This window comes from Eschrichtius robustus, chromosome 13 (assembly GCF_028021215.1).
Source record: "Eschrichtius robustus isolate mEscRob2 chromosome 13, mEscRob2.pri, whole genome shotgun sequence".
Lineage (NCBI taxonomy): Eukaryota > Metazoa > Chordata > Mammalia > Artiodactyla > Eschrichtiidae > Eschrichtius > Eschrichtius robustus.
The window spans coordinates 57,252,708-57,274,406 of NC_090836.1; the positions used below are offsets into that span (position 1 = coordinate 57,252,708).

Here is a 21,699-nt window from a genome sequence, read left to right on the forward strand (position 1 = left end):
AAAGTCATGTCATGCTAGTAAAAGAACTTGTTCTCCAGGACACCATGTGATTTTTTTTTTTTTTTAATATGAAAAAAACCTCCTTTTCTAACAAGTAGCCCAGGAAAATTTGACCAAAAGGTAGAATGAGCAGCCCTGGGAAACCTGCTCATGACCTCAAATGGGTTTGACATTTGTCCTTTGCCACATCCTTCACCTGCCTCCCTCTTCCCTCAGAAGCCATTGTTCTGCAGCCTGGCATCAAGACCCAAGTCCTCAAGAATTTTTCCAGCTCAGAAATTGCAACTCCCCCAACATATTCAAGACTTTTTTGAACCTGGACCCGGGATTAAGACCTACAATTTAATAGGTTCTCTATCATCTCTGTCCAAGCCGACCACACAGACTTTTCCTTTAACTCTAGACTTCCAGGAGAGTGCAAACTCCTTACCTTTTCATCTTTGAATTCTCAGTGCCTACCACGATGCCTCATGTAAAGAAGAAGCATATTAGCATTAGATGAGTTGTACTTCCCTTTCCACATCATGAGATGCTACTATAACTGCTTTGTTTTTTCATGTATTCCATTAGCAAATTTTTATCAAGGATCTGTCTACAAAGAACAGTGCTTGGTACCAGGGGGCTACGTACGAAAGCAGGTGTTCCATGGACTCCCATCCTCAACTCTGTCCCAGTTCTTCCCATGGCGATAAATATGGTTCCTTTCGTGTAGCGTCCCCAGGATAAGAAGTGGACACAGCTCAGAATCATACACTGAGAAGCAGAGCTAAGTCACCAAAACCCGGAATGAGTGGAGCCAACATCATCCCAGGCAAGTTAACATGAGGACTCTGGTAGTGAGTAAGTGATTCATCAAAACTAGGCAGGGTCAATAAAGCATCAGAACCCAAGACTGACTTCTAAATCAAGGCAACCAGGGCTGGCAAAGGAGCAAAGAGAAAGTATAAAGTAAAAGGTCCAAACACATAGAAGTATTTTTGGCTGTTTCAGATAGTAAGTGATCTCCTTGGCGAGGCCAAGCGTCATTTCCACAGGAGCACCTCCGCTGATAAAGGACACTCCCTCTGAAATAAGATAGGAACCCTTCCTAAAGAGCTACGACAGAAGACAGCTGATCAAGACTGCAAAGCGAGGATCACTGAAGTTTTATAGAAATTCAGGAAAAGGAAGAATTATTTTTAGCTGGGAGTAGCTTAAAGGCTGTTGGAACTGGGACATGAAATATCCTAAGGTTTTTTGTTTTGTTTTGTTTTGAGCAGAGTAATGCTTACTGTTCAGAGTTCTTTTAGACAAAAGAATGTGAACATCAGGAATCAAAAGTCCAAATGCCTTCAGTGGGCATGGGATTAACATAAGCACCCTGAGTGGGTAGACATAGGACAATCGAGACTAAACTGCTTATATGGCCACCAGACCTAAAATCTGCCCAATTATATAGCCTATTAACACACTGTGTGGGTGCAATAAAAGCACCACACAGAATACTTCCAAGAGCCGTATACTGCCTTGAGCAACTAAAATTTGGGAGCCCCTGATATGTACCAACAAAATGTAAGTGCAACTCAAATTGCTAATATTGATAAAGAAAGTCAGTGTGGGTGCTGACTGTTTTTTCACCTCTGATAGTTGCATTTCTATAAATGTCTTATATCCCTCAAATCCTCATAATCCAAGGAAGATCATACATATCCCAAGAATATTTCTGCTTTAGTTTACAACCAACTCAAGAAAACCGTGGTCTTTTCTTAAATGACTGAAAACTATGTCGCCCTGTTGATCACAGTCATCCTACACCTTAGTCAGCAGACCTGCCTCGTTAGGGTCCTTTAAACAGTCAAATCTCACCTCACAGGATGAATAGGGATTATCCTTTTGAATAAGGTACTCAAAGCGTGGGCCCTGAAGGCAATTCCAAAAGGGGGTTCCAAAAGTGTCCTGAATAACAGAACTATTGGAATAAGTACATAATGTCCTTCGGGCACCGATTTAAAAGAGAAGTGTCTGCTCATTTGGATCGATTTTTATTATATCACTTTCACAAGCTTCTTATACAGAACTGTATAAAAATTGCTGTTAATTACAAGGAGATTTGGTTTTGAAACTCAGATCCACTTCTCATTAGTTGTATGGCCTTGGGAAAGTTACTAATCCTCTCTAAGCTTCAGTTTTTGTCATCATTAAACAGGACAATAATTATACCTACTGCAGAGGGTTGTCATGAGCAAAAAATACAGCAATATAAATAGAATGCTTAGCATGATGGCAGCTATAGTAGCACTCTGCAAGTGGTAGCTATTTCATTCTTATTTTTTAAACAATAAATGAGTCTTAGTCTGTTTAGGTGCTATAACAAAATACCAGACTGGGTAGCTTTCAAATAACAGAAATTTATTTCTCACAGTTCTTCAGGCTGGGAAGTCCAAGATCAACATGTCAGCATGGTCACATTCTAGGAAGGGTTCTCTTCTGGGTTGCAGACCACCAGCCTCTCACAGCATCCTGACATGGTGGAGCCTCTTTTATAAAGGCACGAATCCCATTCATGAGGGCTCTGCCTTCATGACCTAATCACCTCTCCAAAACACCATCACCTTGGGGTCTAGGTTTCAACATATGAATTGGGGGCAAGGGAGAAAAACACAAACATTCAGACCATAGCAAAATGCATGTGTAATACCTGTATAATATTCAAGTTCATTACAGTCCTTGAGAAGCTTTGGGAAATGGTTGTAGAAAGCAAGAAAAGGGATGGACGAACAACGATCTAACATTTCACAGTGTGTGGGCATGAGGAATTCCATTTATCCCACACACATCCAGAAGGCAGACTAGAACCAATTAACTGGGTATTTTAGGGCTGCGACTCCTACGTAATATACAGGAGAACATTTAAACACTTTATCTGCCCCAAAGCACAATTGGCTGCCCCAGTTCACAAATGCCAGCATGACAGCCATTCCCCTTGAAATTTAAGTCCCTTCCCACCCAGAAGAATGCTGGCAGCCCTCTCCGATGGCCAAGCATGTCCAATAAGCAAAATGAGCACACCAGCTCAGGCAGAGAATCACAGCTCACTTTGAGTCCTCGATGATACAATGTTGCATCTGCCCCTCTGTTGGAGGAAAAAAACAATTGGGGATTTTTAATTTGCTAAACCATTTTGTTGACTCTAAGATGCTTTCCTTCCACATGTTAGTATCTCTGAAATCCCAGCCTGTTTCTTTTTTTTTTTTAAACAAAAAATTCACATTTTATTTAGGTTGAAATAAGCTATACAAAATTGATTTTCTTCACCAAAAATAATGGCAAGATTTTCTGTATTATTCCTAGATAAACCACAAAACACTTATTTTTGTAGTTTCTAGGTTTTGCTTGTAAATCAAGATGAGGCAGTAGATACCGTCATGGAAAAAGACAGAAGAAAACAGACAAACCAGTTGTCAGTATCCATGGCCTCTGATCCTGTCTTGACCATGAAACAGAAGTGTTCAACATATACCTGCCAAAAAGCTTACGAAGATGTAGGCTCAATAAAAGAATGCAAACAGCAACAACCAGATGTGGAACAACAATTGCAGGCTCTTCCTTTCAAACTTTAACTATAACTTGTTCCTTTAACTTCATTTGATAAAGACGAAATCTACACTGAAATCCTTGTTTGGCGAGCCCACACGTTTCTCTTACAGTCTGATAATTTTCTTAACTGTCCCTTACAGATTTTTAACAGCATACTTAAAACTCCTACTATTCAAAGGTCAGTCATGAGCTTCATTGTAATGTTTTATAAAATGTATTCCTTCCTCCCATACCTCCTCAAAATTTATTTCTTCAAAGAACTGATAACTCAGTACCTGACAATTGGATCCACAGTGATAAATGTTATGTGTAAAATGACTTAACTAATACAAGTCCCAAGTGCCATTAGCAGAGATCACACAGAGTGTAACGTGGTACTTTCAAGGCTATCTTCTGGAAGAACAGTTAGGTCTCCAAAGCATGGGACTTCAAACGGGCCATTTAAACAGGCAGATTATCAATGACTAATGTACTCAATGGGAGGCCTACAGGTCAAGATATTCAGTGATTAAGTAGCCTACGTACACCTTACAACTTTTCTGTAAGATATTTTCAAATTTCCTACAGATTTTTTCAAATATCAAATATAAGAGAAAGCCTATTTTAAAAGTCTCTTAGGTATTTTCAGTGGTTTCTGAATTATCTGTAGGAAGCTCTGACTTACTTGTATAGAGTTTAATATATGTATCCACCATCAAATCCAAATTGTGTTTTATATTAAAATTTGTGTTAAGTGAAGCCAAGTTCCTTGACCTTTGGTCTGTCAAAGTGTTCCTCAGGTATGCTTTGAGACTCTTTCACCCATTTTCATAGCGTTCGCTCTCAACCTTCATCACAGGAAGAATACATAGGACCTTCAGCAATGCATAAACTTTAGGAAAAAACTTGATGTCTGCCAGATGAAGGGCTTCATAAATAGTGGACAGAAGTTCTATATCTTTCCCTCTGTGTTCCACTTGATTCTCCAACAATGTAGCTCAGCAGAGAGCATGTCAGGATTAGGTAAATCACTTCTGTGCATGTCAGCACTATGCTCCTCTGATGTATTGAATTTGAGCTGTCCCATTACAGAGGGTACCAGAGATAAGCATTTAAGAGCTTTAAGGTGCTGTTCTGAGAGTATATCTTTCAGTTCCTGAATAATGTGTTCCACTGTTGGAACACTTAGACTTTCTTTATAGTAACTCGCAGAGGTTAGCTGAGATTCCAGGTTACTGTGCTGAGCTCTGGAAATTTCCCTGGGAGTTTCATCAGAATATCAAGTTTGGTTGCCAAATTTGTGACTTCCTCAAACCAAAATTCATGATAAACCGGTATTCTCCATCACTTCATTTAGTGAATGCAGCACTGCAGTCAAACTACTGGCTGCAAAGAAGACATCAGAAGTTTGCCCCTGAAGATTTTTCCCAAAGGCTCTTGTAAAAGATAGAACATTTTTAAGAACAACAATGGTAACGATGAAATCAAAATCTGTTACCGCAGCTCTCACAGACCTCTAGCATCCGTTTCTGCTGTGTTTTCGAACAGAACAATGTGTTCACTGCCGTTGTCTCAAGGCACTTTCTCAGAACCTCTTCACCAGAATTGATCTGGCACTCCAGCAGTGCTTGAAAGTTATCAGGAGTAAAGAGACCTTCTGGGATTTCATCAGCTTCATGTCCATCCAGAGGTGTGTTCTGTTTTCCCATAAGAATCAAAATTTCAAACAAAGGGGCTTCCCTGGTGGTGCAGTGGTTGAGAATCTGCCTGCCAATGCAGGGGACACGGGTTCGAGCCCTGGTCTGGGAAGATTCCACATGCCGCGGAGCAACTGGGCCCGTGAGCCACAACCACTGAGCCTGCGCGACTGGAGCCTGTGCTCTGCAACAAGAGAGGCTATCACTATTGTGATAGTGAGAGGCCCGCGCACCGCGATGAAGAGTGGCCCCCGCTTGCCGCAACTAGAGAAAGCCCTCGCACAGAAACGAAGACCCAACACAGCCAAAAATATATAAATAAATAAGTTTATAAAAAAATAAATAAATAAATAAAATTTTCAAACAAAGATTTTAAGTATTCTTTGTTTTCCTTCTCTTCAAGGGTTAAAGGTAAAATGCCTTCATCCTGCTCTTCACCGCCTTCTGCACTGGGGTTCTGAGCATTGCCGTTGTTTATTTCCTTATGTTTTCATTCCTGTTCAGAAGTTTCATCAATTTTTTTCTGTTTCAATGTCCTGATTTCATCTTCAATTTTTTTTTTTTAAGAGGGTAAGACAGGCGTTTTTTTAAAGGCAGCTCTTTTATTTATTTATTTATTTTTTATTTATTTATGGCTGTGCTGGGTCCCCGCCTCTGTGCGAGGGCCCTCTCCAGTCGCGGCAATCGGGGGCCACGTCGTGGCAAGCGGGGGCCACTCTTCATCGCGGCGCGCGGGCCTCTCACTATCGCAGCCTCTCCCGTTGCGGAGCACAGGCTCCAGACGCGCAGGCTCAGCAACCGTGGCTCACGGGCTCAGTCGCTCCGCGGCATGTGGGACCCTCCCAGACCAGGGCTCGAACCCGTGTCCCCTGCACCGGCAGGCAGACTCTCAACCACTGCGCCACCAGGGAAGCCCTCACTCAATTCTTATATTCGTTTTCTGTGTCTACTGTGTGGATTATTCAAATGACTGGTAAGATCAAATATTGTTGGTATTGCATTATCTCAAAGAACTGTCCTATAAGGACTAGTTCTGCAGATCATAGAAGTCTCAAAGTGTTTGGCACACAATCGATAATGTTTATTTAGTTGATCGGGGGTTTTGTCTTCTAAGTCTGCTCTCCTACAATTCTCCACCCACTTCTGGCATCTGGCTGGATCCCGCAGGAACCTGAAAAAGGCCAGGTCTGACTGCATGCTCTTCCACGTGCAGTTGGGGGCCTCGCAGAAGTTCGGCATGGTAGTCTGCCAGCCGGGCCGCCCAGCCCTCCCCTCCCCGCCTCCTCAGCGCAGCCCGCCAGCCCGTCGGGGCCGGGGAGGGGACCCAGCCTGTTTTATAATCCACGGAGTCTTACAATTACGTCACCGAGTCAGGAGTCCGTTCTGTGCGGTCCCTAATGACGTCATCACTTCCGCTGAACTGCGCGCATGGTTGTTACTGTGGGTGTTGAGTTTACGTGCTGTTCAAATGCCTTTGGAAAGACACCCTATGATTTGGCATTGAAACTAAAGTTAATGTGTTCACAGAAAGGCACAGAACAGCAGTGAACTGCAAATCTGCTTTTAGAGAAGCAAATATTTGTCTTTGGAGGAATGACCAAAAATACATGTTTTCTTGCAAAGCAACAGCCAAGTGCTCAATGTTACGAAAGCATTGCATCGGAGTTTATTCAGCAACATTTTTTTTTTCCTTTCTTAGTGGTAAATGAAATAATGCTGCAACTTCCAATATATTGTATCTTAAATTTGTTGAAATACGATGTTTAATGACCTCAGTGATTGGCATAATTCCTCAGGATCATAAATCCTAAAATCAACACAGATGTCAATAAGAAGCAGATAGATCTATTTAAACCAGTCATCCAAAGAAAAAAAAAACCAAAAACTCACTGAAATCCAATGTTTTTTCCAGGATAGATCCAGAAGATATAGATAAGAAATAGTCATAGATAGATAAATTTGTTCAGTACAATGATAGCTTGGTTCTCGTCCCCTCAGAAATGGTAGATCCCATTCTATTGAACACTTCCACCCAGGAAACCTGTTTATCTCATGTTTACATCCTCAGAGGGATGGATGAGGACAGGTTAGAGAGGGGAAGAAGAGTGCTGTCAATGGTCTGCACGGGAAAAGAGGGAGCTATTGAGGTCGGGTGCATGAGCAGCACGAAGAGGAAACATGCGTGGAGATTCACTGAGAGTCTCAGCCTATGTTCCCGGCCTTGTGCTGGGTGGCTGGTACTCTTATGTTTTCACCCTTCATCATTAATTGACTCATTCACCAAGTACTTAAACTGAGTGCTTGTCATCTCCCAGGCTTACTGGAGCTTGTTGGGAGGAGAATGCTTTTATATCCTAAAGTTTGAGGTATAACTAAATGCTTCCCATCATACTTGAGAATGTAGTTAGTCTTAGAGCATCTGGCACTGCTCCATTTTACAGAGGAAGAATCTGAGGTCCGGGGAAGTTGAATCACATGCCCAGTGACACTCAGCTCAAAAAGGCAGAGGATTCCATCCATGTTTGTAAGACTCCAAGCCCATGTGTTTCCCAGTCCCTGTGCAGCCTCCCTCCACACTGGAGAGCAGGATACAAGGAGTGTCTGAGGCTGTGGTGGAGATCACAGAAAACAGAGACTTAAGGAAAAAGGAACAAAAAGAAAAAAAACCTAAGGAATAGTAAAACGAAGTTTTTTGTGGTATTTTATAGCCCTCGCATATTCACTATAGGAATATCTAATTTTATGTAATACTTCATAAAGATTTTCCTTTACTTGGTCTTCCCAACATTTCTATAAAAGGTAAAGGAGGTCTTGTTTTTCTCAGTTTACAGGTAAGAGAGCTGAGACTGAAAGAGGTTAAATGGCTGTCTGAAGGCACAAAGACAGGAAGTAGCAAACCTGGGCTTTGACCCATGTCTTCGAACAGCAAGTCCAGTGGCATTTCCACTGTACCATTTTGACTCTGGGTTAATAAATAAACATTATGTATGTATGAGTCCAAGATCTTCTGATGGGCAGTGTGAGAATAAACCAACACACAAATACAAAAAAAGTATTATCCATTCCAATAGCTATTATGCAGTACCGATCTTCTTCATAGCTTTGTAGATTTTTGGTTATCTTAGCATTTTCAGTTTTGACATGATGGTAGCGTACCTATTGACCATTTATTCTCCGGCAATGAAAGGCATGTCATCCCTAAAACCTGCGAAGAATATGGTACCCTAACCATGATTTCAAAATAAAAAATAAGAAGTCAGATGCAGATTTCCCATAGTAACCACCACAATGGATGACAGAAATAGACCTCTGCTGCTGTCCCCCTCACTCTTAGCCCTGCAGAAGAAAAGGATACACAATGGATACACCAATCCAAGCATCCTCCAAAATTTTATCAAAGTACGTGACTTAAAAATAGCCTTTCTACCTCATTTTCTAAGTGCATCGAAAAGAAGTTTGGCAGTAATAACCACAAGAATTGAGATAGAGTTTAGAAATCACAATAGCAATAGTCCTAGAAATAGATACATCTTTTCTGTCAAAATGTATTAATCATTGGTCCATCTCTTCAGCCCTATGGTTCTGGGGCAGTCAGCATAAGTGCCTGATGGATTCTACTCAGACTAAGCAATGCACTTGAACCTGAACTTGCTGGCCACTAGAAGCATGATTTCTCCCTTAAGGACTTCCTGTCACACTCAGAGTAAAAGCCAAATCCTTTCAGTGGCCTAAGGGCCTGTCTGATTTTGCTATTCTCCTTGCCTTTTGGCTTCTCCTCCTGCTCTCCCCTTTGCTCACCTCCTCTAGCCACAATACCTCCTTGTTGCTCTTCAAACTCACTAAGATGCCTGTAGCTCAGAGCCTTTGCATTGGCTGTTCCCTCTACCTGAAATGTTTCCCCACTCCACCCCACCCCACCCCAGGTATCTGCATGGCCAGCTCTTTTAAGTCTTTCAAGTCTTTGCTTAAATACCACCTTCCCAGCTAGGCTTTCCTAGGATACCTGTTATGGGCTGAAGGTTGTCCCTCCAAAATTCATATGTTGAAGTCCTAACCCCCAGCACCCCAGAATGTGGCTGTGTTTGGAGGTGTAGCATCTTTAAAGAGGTAATCAAGTTAATTACCTATCGGGGCAGGCCCTAATTCAATGTGACTGATGCCCTCATAAGAAGAGGAGATTAGGACACAGACATACACAGAGGAAAAACCATGTGAGGACACAGAGAGAAAGTGGCCATCTATAAGCCAAGGAGCGAGGCCTCAGAAGAAACCAATCCTGCTGACATCTTGATGTCAGACTTCTAGCCTCCAGGACTATGTCACTCCGCCTGTGTGGTACTCTGTTATGGCAGCCCTTGCAAACTAATACAGTACCCTAATGAGAATTAACCGCACTCCTACCTCCTTTGTTTCCTTTTTCTGTTTTATATTTTTCCAAACTCCTTACCATTATCTTACATATCTTTCACTTATGCATTTTGTTTACTGTTTATCTCCCTTTGCTAAAATCTAAGCTCTATCAGGGCAGGAATTTTTTTCTCCTTGGTCATTGCTGTTGCCACGGTTCCAAACAGAGACTAGCCCATGGTATATGCTCAGTAAATACTCTTGGATTACTGATTACACCTCCATCATCACCATGGAATGCCCTGTGAGGTGAGAGAAGACCAAAAGGCTGTCAGGGCTCTAAGGAGGAAGGAGAGAGAAGTTTGGGTGCTGACATAAAGATAATAAACTCTGCTCTGGGAGCTCGACCCACTTCTGAGCCACGTTGGGCAGCCACAAGCAGCTCTTTATCTTCTCATTTTGCCTATGAAATCTACAGAGCTCACAATGGGCATCCCCTCCTCTGCCTTTGATATTGTTTCCTGTCTCTCCTCTGCATTTCAAACCAAACCAGATGCGTAGGAGGATCCGATCAGCTGAGCATCTGGGCTTGATGGGAACCTCTCATGCAGCTCTGCGCTGGGGGTGCTGGCTACTGCTTCTTGTTCTGTATCTTTCTCTCGTAACTTCCTACACACCAGCTGCTCACTTTACTGCAGTTAAATGTATCTGTGTTTTTGTATTACAGGCCTGGGTGTTCTCTGATGGCAGGAACCAGCTAATGACAGGTCTCTTATCCTTCCTACAGATTTGTTTTGGTGCTAATGTCTTCCGTGATTCTGTCCTGAATCAGTATATTTGTTAATTCCTTCAAAATTACACACACACACACACACACACACACACACACCAGTCTACTGTTCATAGTAGATCTTATCACTAAGATAGGAGATATATATGCATATATGCAGACCTTATATATATTGAGCACCTCCTATGTTCCAGGCAATACTCCAGATGGTAAGCAAAACAAACCAAAACGCTTAACCTCACGGAGCTTAGATTCTAGTAAGGAATTGCCTTAGCCCAGGTGCCTCATGCATCTGCCCACACAACCTGAGTTCTAGCCACACTGGACCTCTGACCTTCCCCTGAGCCCTCTGTCCCCTTGCATGTCTCCAACCCTTTGCTTTTCCAGGTCCTTGGGCCCAGAACCCTATTCCATCCTCTATGCATTCATCCACCAAACATTTACCAAGCACCTGTAAAGTGCCAGGCATTTTTAGTTCCTGGAATACAAAGATGAACAATAGTTCCTGTCCTTGAAACATTCTCAATACAGACACATAAATAATTAAACTTTGGTGTGATAAATGCTAAGAGGGAGATGTAGATTATGCTTGGCCAGTCCTGAAGATGGAGCAATTAACTATGACTAGATTGTAAAAGGGAAGAAAAAGAGAAAATTTCACAGAGGAGAAGACATTTTAAAAAATTGAAATATAGTTAATTTACAATGTTGTGTTTGTTTCAAGTGTACAGCAAATTGATTCAGTTACATACACACATATATGTATATGTATATATCTATATCTATACATATCTATATCTAGCTATCTAGCTATCTATATATATTTTTTCAGATTCTTTTCCATTATAGGTTATTATAAGATGTTGAGTATAGTTCCCTGTGCTATACAGTAGGTCCTTGTTGTTTACCTGTTTTATGTATAGTATTGTATATATGTTAATCCCAAACTCCTAATTTATCTCCCCCCTCCACCATTATCCCCTTTGGTAACCATAAGTTTGTTTTCTATGTCTGTGAGTCTGTTTCTGTTCTGTAAATGTGTTCATTTGTATCTTTTTTTTAGATTCCACGTATAAGTGATATATGGTATTTGTCTTTATCTGTCTGACTTACTTCACTTAATATGGTAATCTCTAGGTCCATCCATGTTGCTACAAATGACATTATTTCATTCTTTTTAATGGTTGAGTAATATTCCACTGTATTTATATACCACATCTTCTTTATCTATTCATCTGTTGGTGGACATTTAGGTTGCTTCCATTTCTTGGCTATTGTAAATAGTGCTGTTATGAATATTGGTATGCATGTATTTTTTCAAATTAAAGCTTTCTCCAGATATATTCCCAGGAGTGGGATTGCAGGATCATACGGTAGCTCTATTTTTAGTTTTTTAAGGAACCTCCATACTGTTTTCCATAGTGGTTGTATCAATTTACATTCCCACCAACAGTGCAAGAGGGTTCCCTTTTCTCCACACCCTCTCCAGCATTTATTATTTGTAGACTTTTTGATGATGGCCATTCTGACTGGTGTGAGGTGATACCTCACTGCAGTTTTCATTTACATTTCTCTAATAATTAGAGATATTGAGCAGCTTTTCACGTGCCTGTTGGCCATCTGTATGTCTTCTTTAGAGAAATGTCTATTTAGGTCCCCTGCCCATTTTTTGATTGGGTTATCTGCTTTTTTGATATTAAGCTGTATGAGCAGAAGATCTTGCATACCCTATGATTTAAATCGTTGCTTAATGAACTACATTGAATTGAAATGCCTAAGGGTGTCGGTGAGTCAAGCAGCCATGTGAGATTCATAAAGTTCCTGCGCACTCATTGTGCCTAAAAATAGCATCTGCAGCGATGGCAAGATGAAAATGTCACGGGTGAAACAACAACTCAGAAAAGCATTTCAGCTTTTCGAGGACGGCGACCGAGTCTGCGGAGCCGCCCGGGGAGCCGGAGCTGTCGCATCCCCTCCTCTTCCACTTCCCATTGCAAACAATAAAGGCCGTTCGTACCGTAGTTAAAAAAAAAAAAAAAAAGCATTTCACAGCATGTGGGTTTCAAAAAGAAACGGCGCCTACTAGTAAGGACACAGCTGGTCGATATCTAGGTGGTATTGAGGTTACCCTGCAGGCACATTGCCAAAGTAAGACAGGTGATGCAGAGGATGAGCCAGACGGTTAAACCCGTAGAAATAAGGCAGGGACTGTGCCTCCAAGAGACATGTAGGGTCACCGTGAGCATCCTTAGCAGCTGTAAAAAGAAAAGAGTTGAAGGAAGGGCCACATAAAAGAGAAGCAACCAAAACACAAGGCTGGGTGGGATCAGAATTATTCGGGTGTTAATAGCTCTCCCACCCTCTAGCTGGCACAGTAGCCTGACTCCAACAAGATTCAAGTGTGCCGGGTGTGCAAGCAGCAGGGAGAAGGGAGCCTCACGCACAAAGCAGCACAAGCACTCCTGGACCAAAAGGGAGAAGAAAGCTTTTTAGGTCCATCTGGTAATACTGCATGTTGACCTAAGCTCCTCTATTTCCCGTGGAGAAATCTATTGGAGAGATAGGATTTTTTTTTTTTAATTAAAGAAAACTATTTTGATGTTAGAAACCAAAATACCACTGTTTCTGATTTTGCTTCATTGCAGGGTCAAACACTTGCACACGACTTAGATATGCCAAAAACTGGCTTGATTTATTGTCCATAAACAATATCTAAACTAGCAGACTCCATCCTACTACTAGGTGGGAGCTGGAAGGAGAATGGAAGAGAGAACAGAGATATATAGGTCAGAATCTCAGCAGAAAACATACATTACACTCAAACTGGGTAATGGAAAAGAGTTGTCGTTTTAATGTAAGTATAGTTGATTTACAATATCGTGTTAGTTTTAGGTATACAGCAAAGTGATTCAGTTATATATGTATTTTTTCAGATTATTTTCCATTATAGGTTATTCTAAGATATTGGATATAGTTCCCTGTGTTATACAGTGAATCCTTTTTGCTTATCTATTTTATGTATAGTAGTGTGTACCTGTTAATCCCATACTCCTTATTTGTCCCTCCTCCCCCTCCCTTTCCCCTTTGGTAACCAAAACTTTGTTTTCTATGTCTGTGATTCTGTTTCTGTTTTGTATATAGATTCATTTGTTTTATTTTTTAGATTCCACATATAAGTGATATCATATAATGTTTGTCTTTCTCTGCCTGACTTACTTCACTTAGTATGGTAATCTCTAGGTCCATCCATGTTGGTGTAAATGGCAATATTTCACTCTTTTTATGGCTGAGTAACATTCCATTGTATATATATACTGCATCTTCTTAAACCAATCGTCTGCTGATGGGGACTTGGGTTGTTTCCATGTCTTGGCTATTGTAAATAATGCTGCTGTGAATATTGGGGTACATGTATCTTTTCAAATTAGAGTTTTCATCACTTCTGGGTAAATGTCCAGGAGTGGGATTGCTGGATCATATGGTAGCTCTATTTTGTTTTGTAAGGAACCTCCATACTGTTTTCTATAGTGGTTGCACCAACTTATGTTTAAAAATTTTTTTTATTAAAGTACAGTTAATTTACAATATTGCATTTGAAAAAGTTTAATAAGGGATTGGCTTTTTTTAAGGTGTGGAAAGAGTTTAAGGAACCCTATAAAGAAGTAATGCGATGCCCTGAAGCTAAGCATAGATGGAAACCTGTTAGTGAACAGGGTGGAGAGCAATTTCCAGAACCAGGAAAGAGAACTATATGGAAGAGGGCTGTCTGCAAGGAGCTGAGGTTTTGGGTAGAATATACAACCAACCTGCATGGCAACTTGGCCAGAGGGTTCCAGAGGAATACATATTCTAACTTGATTCTCTTCCTTCAATTTCCTGCTAACTTCTTTTCACGTGCCAAATGCAATCAAAAACCAGACAGCCAGTACATATAGGGGGCAATTCGTGTATGTCAGCTTCTCTGGGGACAAAGTAGAATGGGAAAGAACAGAGGATGGATCTGGAGGGCCAGATTGGCATAATCCATTCTTCCTGTCCTCAGCACCCACTCTTTTCTTTGTGCAGGTGAAAAATGCTTGTTTCCAGCACAGGAAATACTCAGAATCTCATCAACTACACTGTATGGATGATGTAAATGTGGTCATAGTCCCACCTGAAAACTGAAATATCAGTCCCCATTAGTACTCTTCATGTAAGAGGGGAGGGAGGAGGAGAAACAAGGACAAAGAATGAATAACAGAAACCATATCTTCTATAGTTCTTATTTTTATAGCTGTTCACAGGACCTAAATTAATAATCATGAATTCCTTCTTCCACCACTCATTCCGTTTTCCTCTTATCCCCTGCCTGCACCCTTACTGGATGGAGTCCTTCACCTGGTAAAGTGACTAAACCTCATTCCTATAGAAATGGAGTTCTTGAGGATCCTGTCGCTCTTGGGTTGATGCAATTTTTCATTGATGAAACTGTTGAGCAAGTTGACAAGACAATCCAGTGAACCCCTTTGGTCCAGTTACAGTCTACCTAGCCCTCAGGGTGTAGCAGTAATACAGTTTTCTCTTGGTGATTAGGATCAGTCATCCCAGCCTTGTCTACCTGTTTTTTTCAACAATAAACATTCCTTGAAGTCGATTTTAAAGATAAAGGCACTATATTGATGGTTGCCTCCAGGACAATAGGACCTCAGCTTTCAACCCTTGGTATCACTGCATTCTCCTCGTTTACGTGTCTGCACTCAAATCTTAAAATCTTAACCTGCTTTCAGGGCAAAATCACTGTCTTTACTTTCATTCCTGTATGAAGCACTGCATATGAATGAATACTATAGTATAAATGAAAAACCAGGAGAAACACTAACACTTTTCCTGTTAGTGAATCGGATCCATACGTAGCTCATATGTCCCAGGCAACCAAGCCGAGTGTCACGGTCACAAGTTTTCTCTGGCTCTATCCCCATCTACTTCAGTACAATCACCACTTTCTCCTTGGATGATTGCATTGGCCTTGCTTCTATTCTTACCCCTCCTATAGACCTATTCTCCACCCAGCAGCCAGAGTGATCTTTATGGAACATGAGTCATATCAAGTCTTTCCCACACTCGAAACCCTCCAGCGGCTTCTCTTCAGTTCTAAATGCTGGTTCGTGTCTCAGGGGGCTTGGGTCTCGCACAAGCTCACAAATTAGTCTTCTGAAATACCTGGGTGTTACCATCTGGTGCTGGGGGAGGAGACATCCAAGGCTTCTGCCAATGCCAAGAACAAGAGCAGTGCTGAAAGTGCCAGCCAAATGCTAGCCACTGCCACAGATGCCAAAGCAGATGCCAACGATTATGTCAAGACTCCCTCTGAGGAATTTGGACTATTTCATGTCGCTGCCAAATTTATCAGCACTGCCCTCCAGACTTGAAGAGGATGCTGGCACCTTATGACTTATGTCCATTGGCATTTGGAACTTTTAAATCTCTTTATTTCAGACTCCTTGTCCTAGGACGGAAGCATTTGTGAATCCAATTTTAAAGATATTCTTCCATTTATGGCTCGATTTCTAGAAGACTGGTCAAAAACAAGTACGATACCAAATTTTTCTCAAATCATTACACTGAGACTCATTTGGAAGAAGAGAGGAAAGAATTCTAAACCTCAGCTTATCTCAGAAATAATTCTCATCCCAACAACCCTGAAGCTTAGCTTTGGTACCTTTCAGCATTTGGAGCCCATACCCAAAAGTATTAACTCCGCTTTATCCACGAGTGAATGTGCAATTTACATATGTGCTCACAATCACCACCAGTCTTTTTTAATTGATGGATAGTTGCTGTGCAATATTATATAAGTTACAGATGTACAATCTAGTGATTCATGATTTTTAAAGGTTATACTCCGTTTATAGTTATTATAAAATATTCACTGTTTCCCGTGTTGTACAATATATCCTTGTAGCTTATTTTATACCTAACAGTCTGCACCTCTTACTCCCTTACACCTACATTGCCCCTCCCCTCTTCCCCCTCCCCACGGGTTACCACTTGTTTGTTCTCTATAACTTAATCATCACCAGTCTTGACCTCATCCTGCAGGAGCTTGGCAAATAATTGGTGAGTGACCTGTAGAATAGTCCCAGGGTTCCTGATTTTTTGGCGAAGGAAACACTTTAGACAGCTGACCACTGGCTTTCGCCTTTTATGGAAAGACCTATACATGCTTCAGTGCTGATGTCATTTGTCCATTCTTCTAGACAGAACTAGTCCAACTTTTATCTGTATCTCTCCTCTCTCTTCTCTGTACCACTGTACAAATCTTGAAGACATCCAGCTTTCCCCCCTCATGTGTGCTTCATGATATCTTGCTCATCTTCCACTCACAAGAATTCTCTATCAGGGCTAAACTCCACTAGCAGATAAGACTCCCCAGACTCAGTCAGCTTCCCCTTTACTTCCCTGACTTACAGGAAAACTGGAGGATGGCCTTCCTAACAAGCTCAACCTAGAACTAAAAGCAGTTCATCTACAGCAATAGAGGCGACATGCATTTCTCCCCCAGCAGGCATCACTCCTTCCTTTTAGCAAACTGCTAGTGAGGCAGATGGATTCTTTACAATGTCTTACCTTTTTTCTTTCAGAATCACATGCTGAATCAACATAACAAATCTATATAGGTAGTATAACAGATCCCCCAGAAATCAGATAGACCTAGCTTTAATAAGGGTCCACTGCTTATACTGACACAATATTTTTTAACATGTTTCTGATTCAGTTTTCTCATCTGTAAAATGTGGATAGTACTAATAGCCACCTCATTTGCTTAGAGTCAGGAATAAAATCATTTATACAGGTTCTGGGCCCATTTAGCAAATAGAAATGATTACATGATGATGATGATGATGGTGGTGGTGGTGGTGGTAATATTAAAGGGGAAAAAAAATCACAAAGCCACAAGATTTAGGATATAGAAGCGTTTATTGAGATAAAATAAACATATCATACATAGCTCCATAATTATTGTCATAAATATTAATATTAACCTTATGATTAAGTAGAAATATCTTACAATGCTTCTATAAATAAACCCATATTAGTAAAATGACATAAATAAGACAGGTACTTATAACAATAAATTAATTCATAAATATAAATTATTGATTATGGAAATGAAATTATTTAGGGGCTTTTTCCCTAAAGAGATGGGGAAGCAATCGTTTTTGTGGGGAAACAGACAACTGCTTAAAAATTAAATTTCTGTGTATAAAACACCAACTACGATAAAATGTTATTAATAGATCTCGTTATGCTTGGAAGGTCTACCTTCTGGTCGTATGGATACAGGTGACATTGTTCTCTTTTTTAAGCTAAACAGGGGTTTGTTTAGAATCCACACAGGGCTGTGGAGTTTGGCTTCCCCTTTTTCTTTTGATAGAAGAAAACCTCAGGGGATCTTATTGTTATTTCTAACAAGCAAGAAGCGTTAGTTATCCATTTCTGAGCTTTGCCCTGGACGAGTGCATTCGTTTTTCAGGGCCATAAACAGCAAATTCAGTTCTCCAATTACTTTGATCTCTCCACTCTCTCCAAGCTGTGAAAATAAGAACACACAAGTATTTCAGCATTTATACCATGTTTTCTAAAGAGGAACAAATTAGAGGGAGATGAGATGGCTAGGTTGCTGGGACAGAAACCAAGGTTTAGCCTTTTGTAAAAGATCAGTAATAATACCCTTTTAGCAAGTGTACGTGATTTGCCAAAGACTTTAAAATTACAGCTATCTGAACTGAGAGGGCACCTGTGGGCATCAATCTAAGTTGATGATGTTTCAAACCACTTCCTAACCAGAGCAAGCAGATAGAGGCTGTGCTGGGATCTGGGGGACCCAGAGTGCCACTCATCCTGCCTTGTCCTACCTCCTAGGCCCACTACTGTCTATGACCAAAATGAGTCCAGTTTGGACTTTCATTTCCCTATAATGAATCCATTACTAGTATTTTCATTCTATTTGAAACTGTGTAAAAGAAACTGGGGGTTGTTCACTCTTGCTTTTAAATTAAAATCAATAGATATTGGGTATTATAACAGTTAAATGTAAGTATCAATCATTCCAGAAATTCATCCTATATGCAAGTCCAGCTCTTTTGTTATGGTTGTTCTGGGTATTTTTCTCCAAGTTTTAAATCTTCAAATGAATGACTTCAAAAATTATTTCAAATAAATTTGTCCCCAGGCACTTTTCTGGTTTTGAACAAATGCTTCTTCAGATTAAATGAATCAGTAGGAATCTTAAATTTCCCTTAGAATTAATGAGACTAAACATAATATCCATTGCTCTGGCCTGGATGTGATTCAGAAGACTTGCATTCTATTCTGGCTCTGCCAGTGAGTGGCATATAGGGTGATGAGATTAGATGATTTAAGTTCCTAGCCAGTTCTAGAATTCTATGATTTGCAAAAATTTGGAAATTGACTTATAAACATATAGACACATCTATACACATATGCACCTAAATAGTCAACTCAATGGCAGGAGAATCAAGTAAAAAATCATGACATGGGGAGGAAAAAAAGGAAAGAAAAGAAAGGAAAGGAAAACAACATTTGTCTCTTCTATCAAATGATTTAGCATTAATAGTTATTACCTTTTTCACTGTGTCCTTCAGATTCTGTACATTTCTCTGGATATTCTGGTTGTCACACTCAATATGCTACAAAATGAAAACCAGAGTAACAATTTTAACACTGTTGTACTGAAGCTTTTTGAACCTCAGCGCCCCTAACTGAGGTATGTTACGTTCACCTGGAATTAATGTTCTTAGCAATTTTGCCCACAATGACCTAGATTTCACCAGTGGCCTAGATTTTCTGAGCTCTTGAGTTTCTTTGGACACCAAAGTCCAGTCATTTCCACTACATTGGACCTCGCTTCACTTTTGGGAAACCCTACTGAGGTTGAAGTTTGTGGAAAGAGTGGAGTGGTTTATGCAAATCCTGTCAAGAATAAAACCATAACTGCACCTCATCAAAAATGCATGCTCAGAACAAGAAACATACATAAAACATCTTATGTGAACGGGGCCCTCCTCAATAAATACTAGGCCCCCTTTGCTCTGCTCGCTCCACTCAAATCTTTTTTCATAGTTTTAAATGTTCAGAGGCATCGAGTTCACACACCTCTGATTTTGTCACTCCCCATATCAAAAGGGCAGCAGTCTTCACCCACCCACCACCAAATATTAAATCTTCTTGTTTCCCTCTTTCTCTCTTTCCAGTCCCCTCCCTCCATCAACTTATACTCAGTGGATTCATTTGCACCAACTGGCATTTTTCCTTGCAGCTCCCAACTCCCTTCTCATCTCACATTACCCGAGTTGGTTTTTCCCAGGGACAAATAAGCCTCATGTGGTCTTTCAGACCCTGTCCATCACCATCAACTCAAAATGTGACTCAATTAAAGCAAAAGTAAACATTCTGTGATTCCCAATGATTCCTGTAATGGTGTTACTGAGGCACTTCTAACTGCCAGCATGGGAGGGGCAACGAATGAGGGTGGGAAAGAAAAGGGCTCCATGCAGAAGAAAGAGGGAGAGTGGGCACCTGGGAGCAGGTGGACTTAGGTTGGGAAAAGAACTTACACATTGTCCTAGCTTTTTGTTGAGCCTGGCCAGGAAGGGCACCACCTCCTGCATGTAGGGCTTGAATCTATTGGATTGGGGTAACAGCATCTCTTCAAGGATAAAGTTCAGCACCTGCTTCAGCGTATAGCAGCGCTCCGTCATCTGCTGGTGAAAGTGAAACAGCAGGGCTCATATTAGGCGACATTCGGAAGACCCAACCCATCCTCACCACTGCTCCAAATAACCACGAGTGGCATCAGGCCTATGGCTTACATTGACTCCCTGGAACAGTTTGGTCCCAATGAGACGAACATCTGTGTTGTTATCTGCCAAACTAGCCTGGAAGAGAAGAAAAGACTAAGTGCCTGGACGTCAAGGAGCTAGAAGAAATGTCTGTAAGTAGAGCTGTACTCTATCCCCTCTCCCCAGAGCAGCCATATAAGGACTAAAGAAAGGATTCAGATATGTGCATGAGTTTAAAATAATGCTCAGGTGTTGGGGGGAAGGATAAATGAGGAGTTTGGGATTAACATATACACACTACTATATATAAAGCAGATAACCAACAAGGACCTACTGTATAACACAGGAAACTATACTCAATATTTTGTAATAACCTATAAGGGAGAAGAATCTGAAAAAGAATATGTATATACATATATATATCTGAATCACTGTGCTGTACACCTGAAACTAACACAACATTGTAAATCAACTAGACTTCAATAAATAAATAAGATACGAGGGTATAATGTACAGCATAGGTAATATAGCTAATATTTTATAATAACTATAAATCCTTAAAAATTATGGATCACTATGTTGTACACCTGAAACTTAAATAATATTGTAAATCAACTATACCTCAGTTTAAAAAAGAAATGGATTTAAAGCTCCTAGCATAGAGTTCATAACATAGTAAGTGCTCAATAAATGTCAATTTCTTTCTCTTCAAAAAATAAAATAAAATAAAGTAAAATCAAATAATGCTTAGAGGAATAAAGGGAAAATTAAATAGTCAGATGGGCTACTAAATGGCTCCTTTTGGGGTAAAACTCAATGTACGCATCCTAAAGGCCAAAATGGAAGATCTCCACAAAGTCTCAGAAGAGACAGAGAATATGATGGCTGGTCTACCAGTAGAGATAAATGTTGGTTTCTTAAAGATCTTAGATGTGCTCTGAAGAAACTTTAAGAACTATTCAGGTTCCAGGTAGATAAGGATGCAAAAGAAAGAGAGAAAGAGTGGGATGAGTACCTCCTGAGCCAACGTGAAGGTGCGGTTGGTGATGTAAGGCTGCTGGAAGTTGGCCCTGTCGAGACTGCAGTGCGACACGATGGGCACAGCCGCTTCTCTCTGCACCCACAGGGCCATGACGAGGAGGCAGCTGGCCGCCAGAGTCCCCATAAGGGAAGAGCTCATAGATTTCTGTCGGGCAGCCATTGTAGACAACACAAACTCGAGCAACTGGTGACTAGGGAAGGAGAACCTGGTATCAAGAGAACAAGAAGCAAAAACAACATAAAGGAACAAAGTAAGTATCAAGAAGTGTCACACGCAACAAACAAGCATACCAAGTTTGTTGGAGGACTTACCTGTTGATTTCAGTGATTCTGCTTGTGATGGGAAGGTAGAAGACGCTGCTTTTATAGCCCCCAGGACACCAAATTGTGTGTGTGAAAAATATGACATCAGCAATTATCTAATTTC

General features: G+C 40.8%; 1 protein-coding gene and 1 pseudogene across 1 annotated transcript; both read right to left on the bottom strand.

Moving 5' to 3' along the window:
* Nucleotides 1–4,190: 4,190 nt before the first annotated feature.
* LOC137775555 (52 kDa repressor of the inhibitor of the protein kinase-like) lies at nt 4,191–6,491 on the bottom strand (annotated as a pseudogene).
* An 11,360-nt stretch (nt 6,492–17,851) lies between these two features.
* IL22 (interleukin 22) lies at nt 17,852–21,432 on the bottom strand. Its single transcript, XM_068561233.1, has 5 exons — nt 21,247–21,432; nt 20,262–20,327; nt 20,007–20,153; nt 19,014–19,079; nt 17,852–17,959 (listed from the first exon to the last, which is right to left on the bottom strand). The coding sequence occupies exons 1-5, from the start codon at nt 21,430–21,432 to the stop codon at nt 17,852–17,854; spliced, it is 573 nt and encodes a 190-aa protein (XP_068417334.1).
* Nucleotides 21,433–21,699: the final 267 nt, after the last annotated feature.

Bases quoted from the DNA above. Each gene is read 5' to 3' on its own strand.
- IL22 (XM_068561233.1), bottom strand. From the start codon at position 21,432: ATGGCTGCCCGACAGAAATCTATGAGCTCTTCCCTTATGGGGACTCTG. The intron at 20,328-21,246 runs GTACTCATCCCA...CTTCTCTTCCAG, and splicing joins CCTTCACGTTGGCTCAGGAG to GCTAGTTTGGCAGATAACAA. The intron at 19,080-20,006 runs GTAAGTTCTTTT...TTCATTTTGTAG, and splicing joins ACAAAAAGCTAGGACAATGT to CATATTGAGTGTGACAACCA.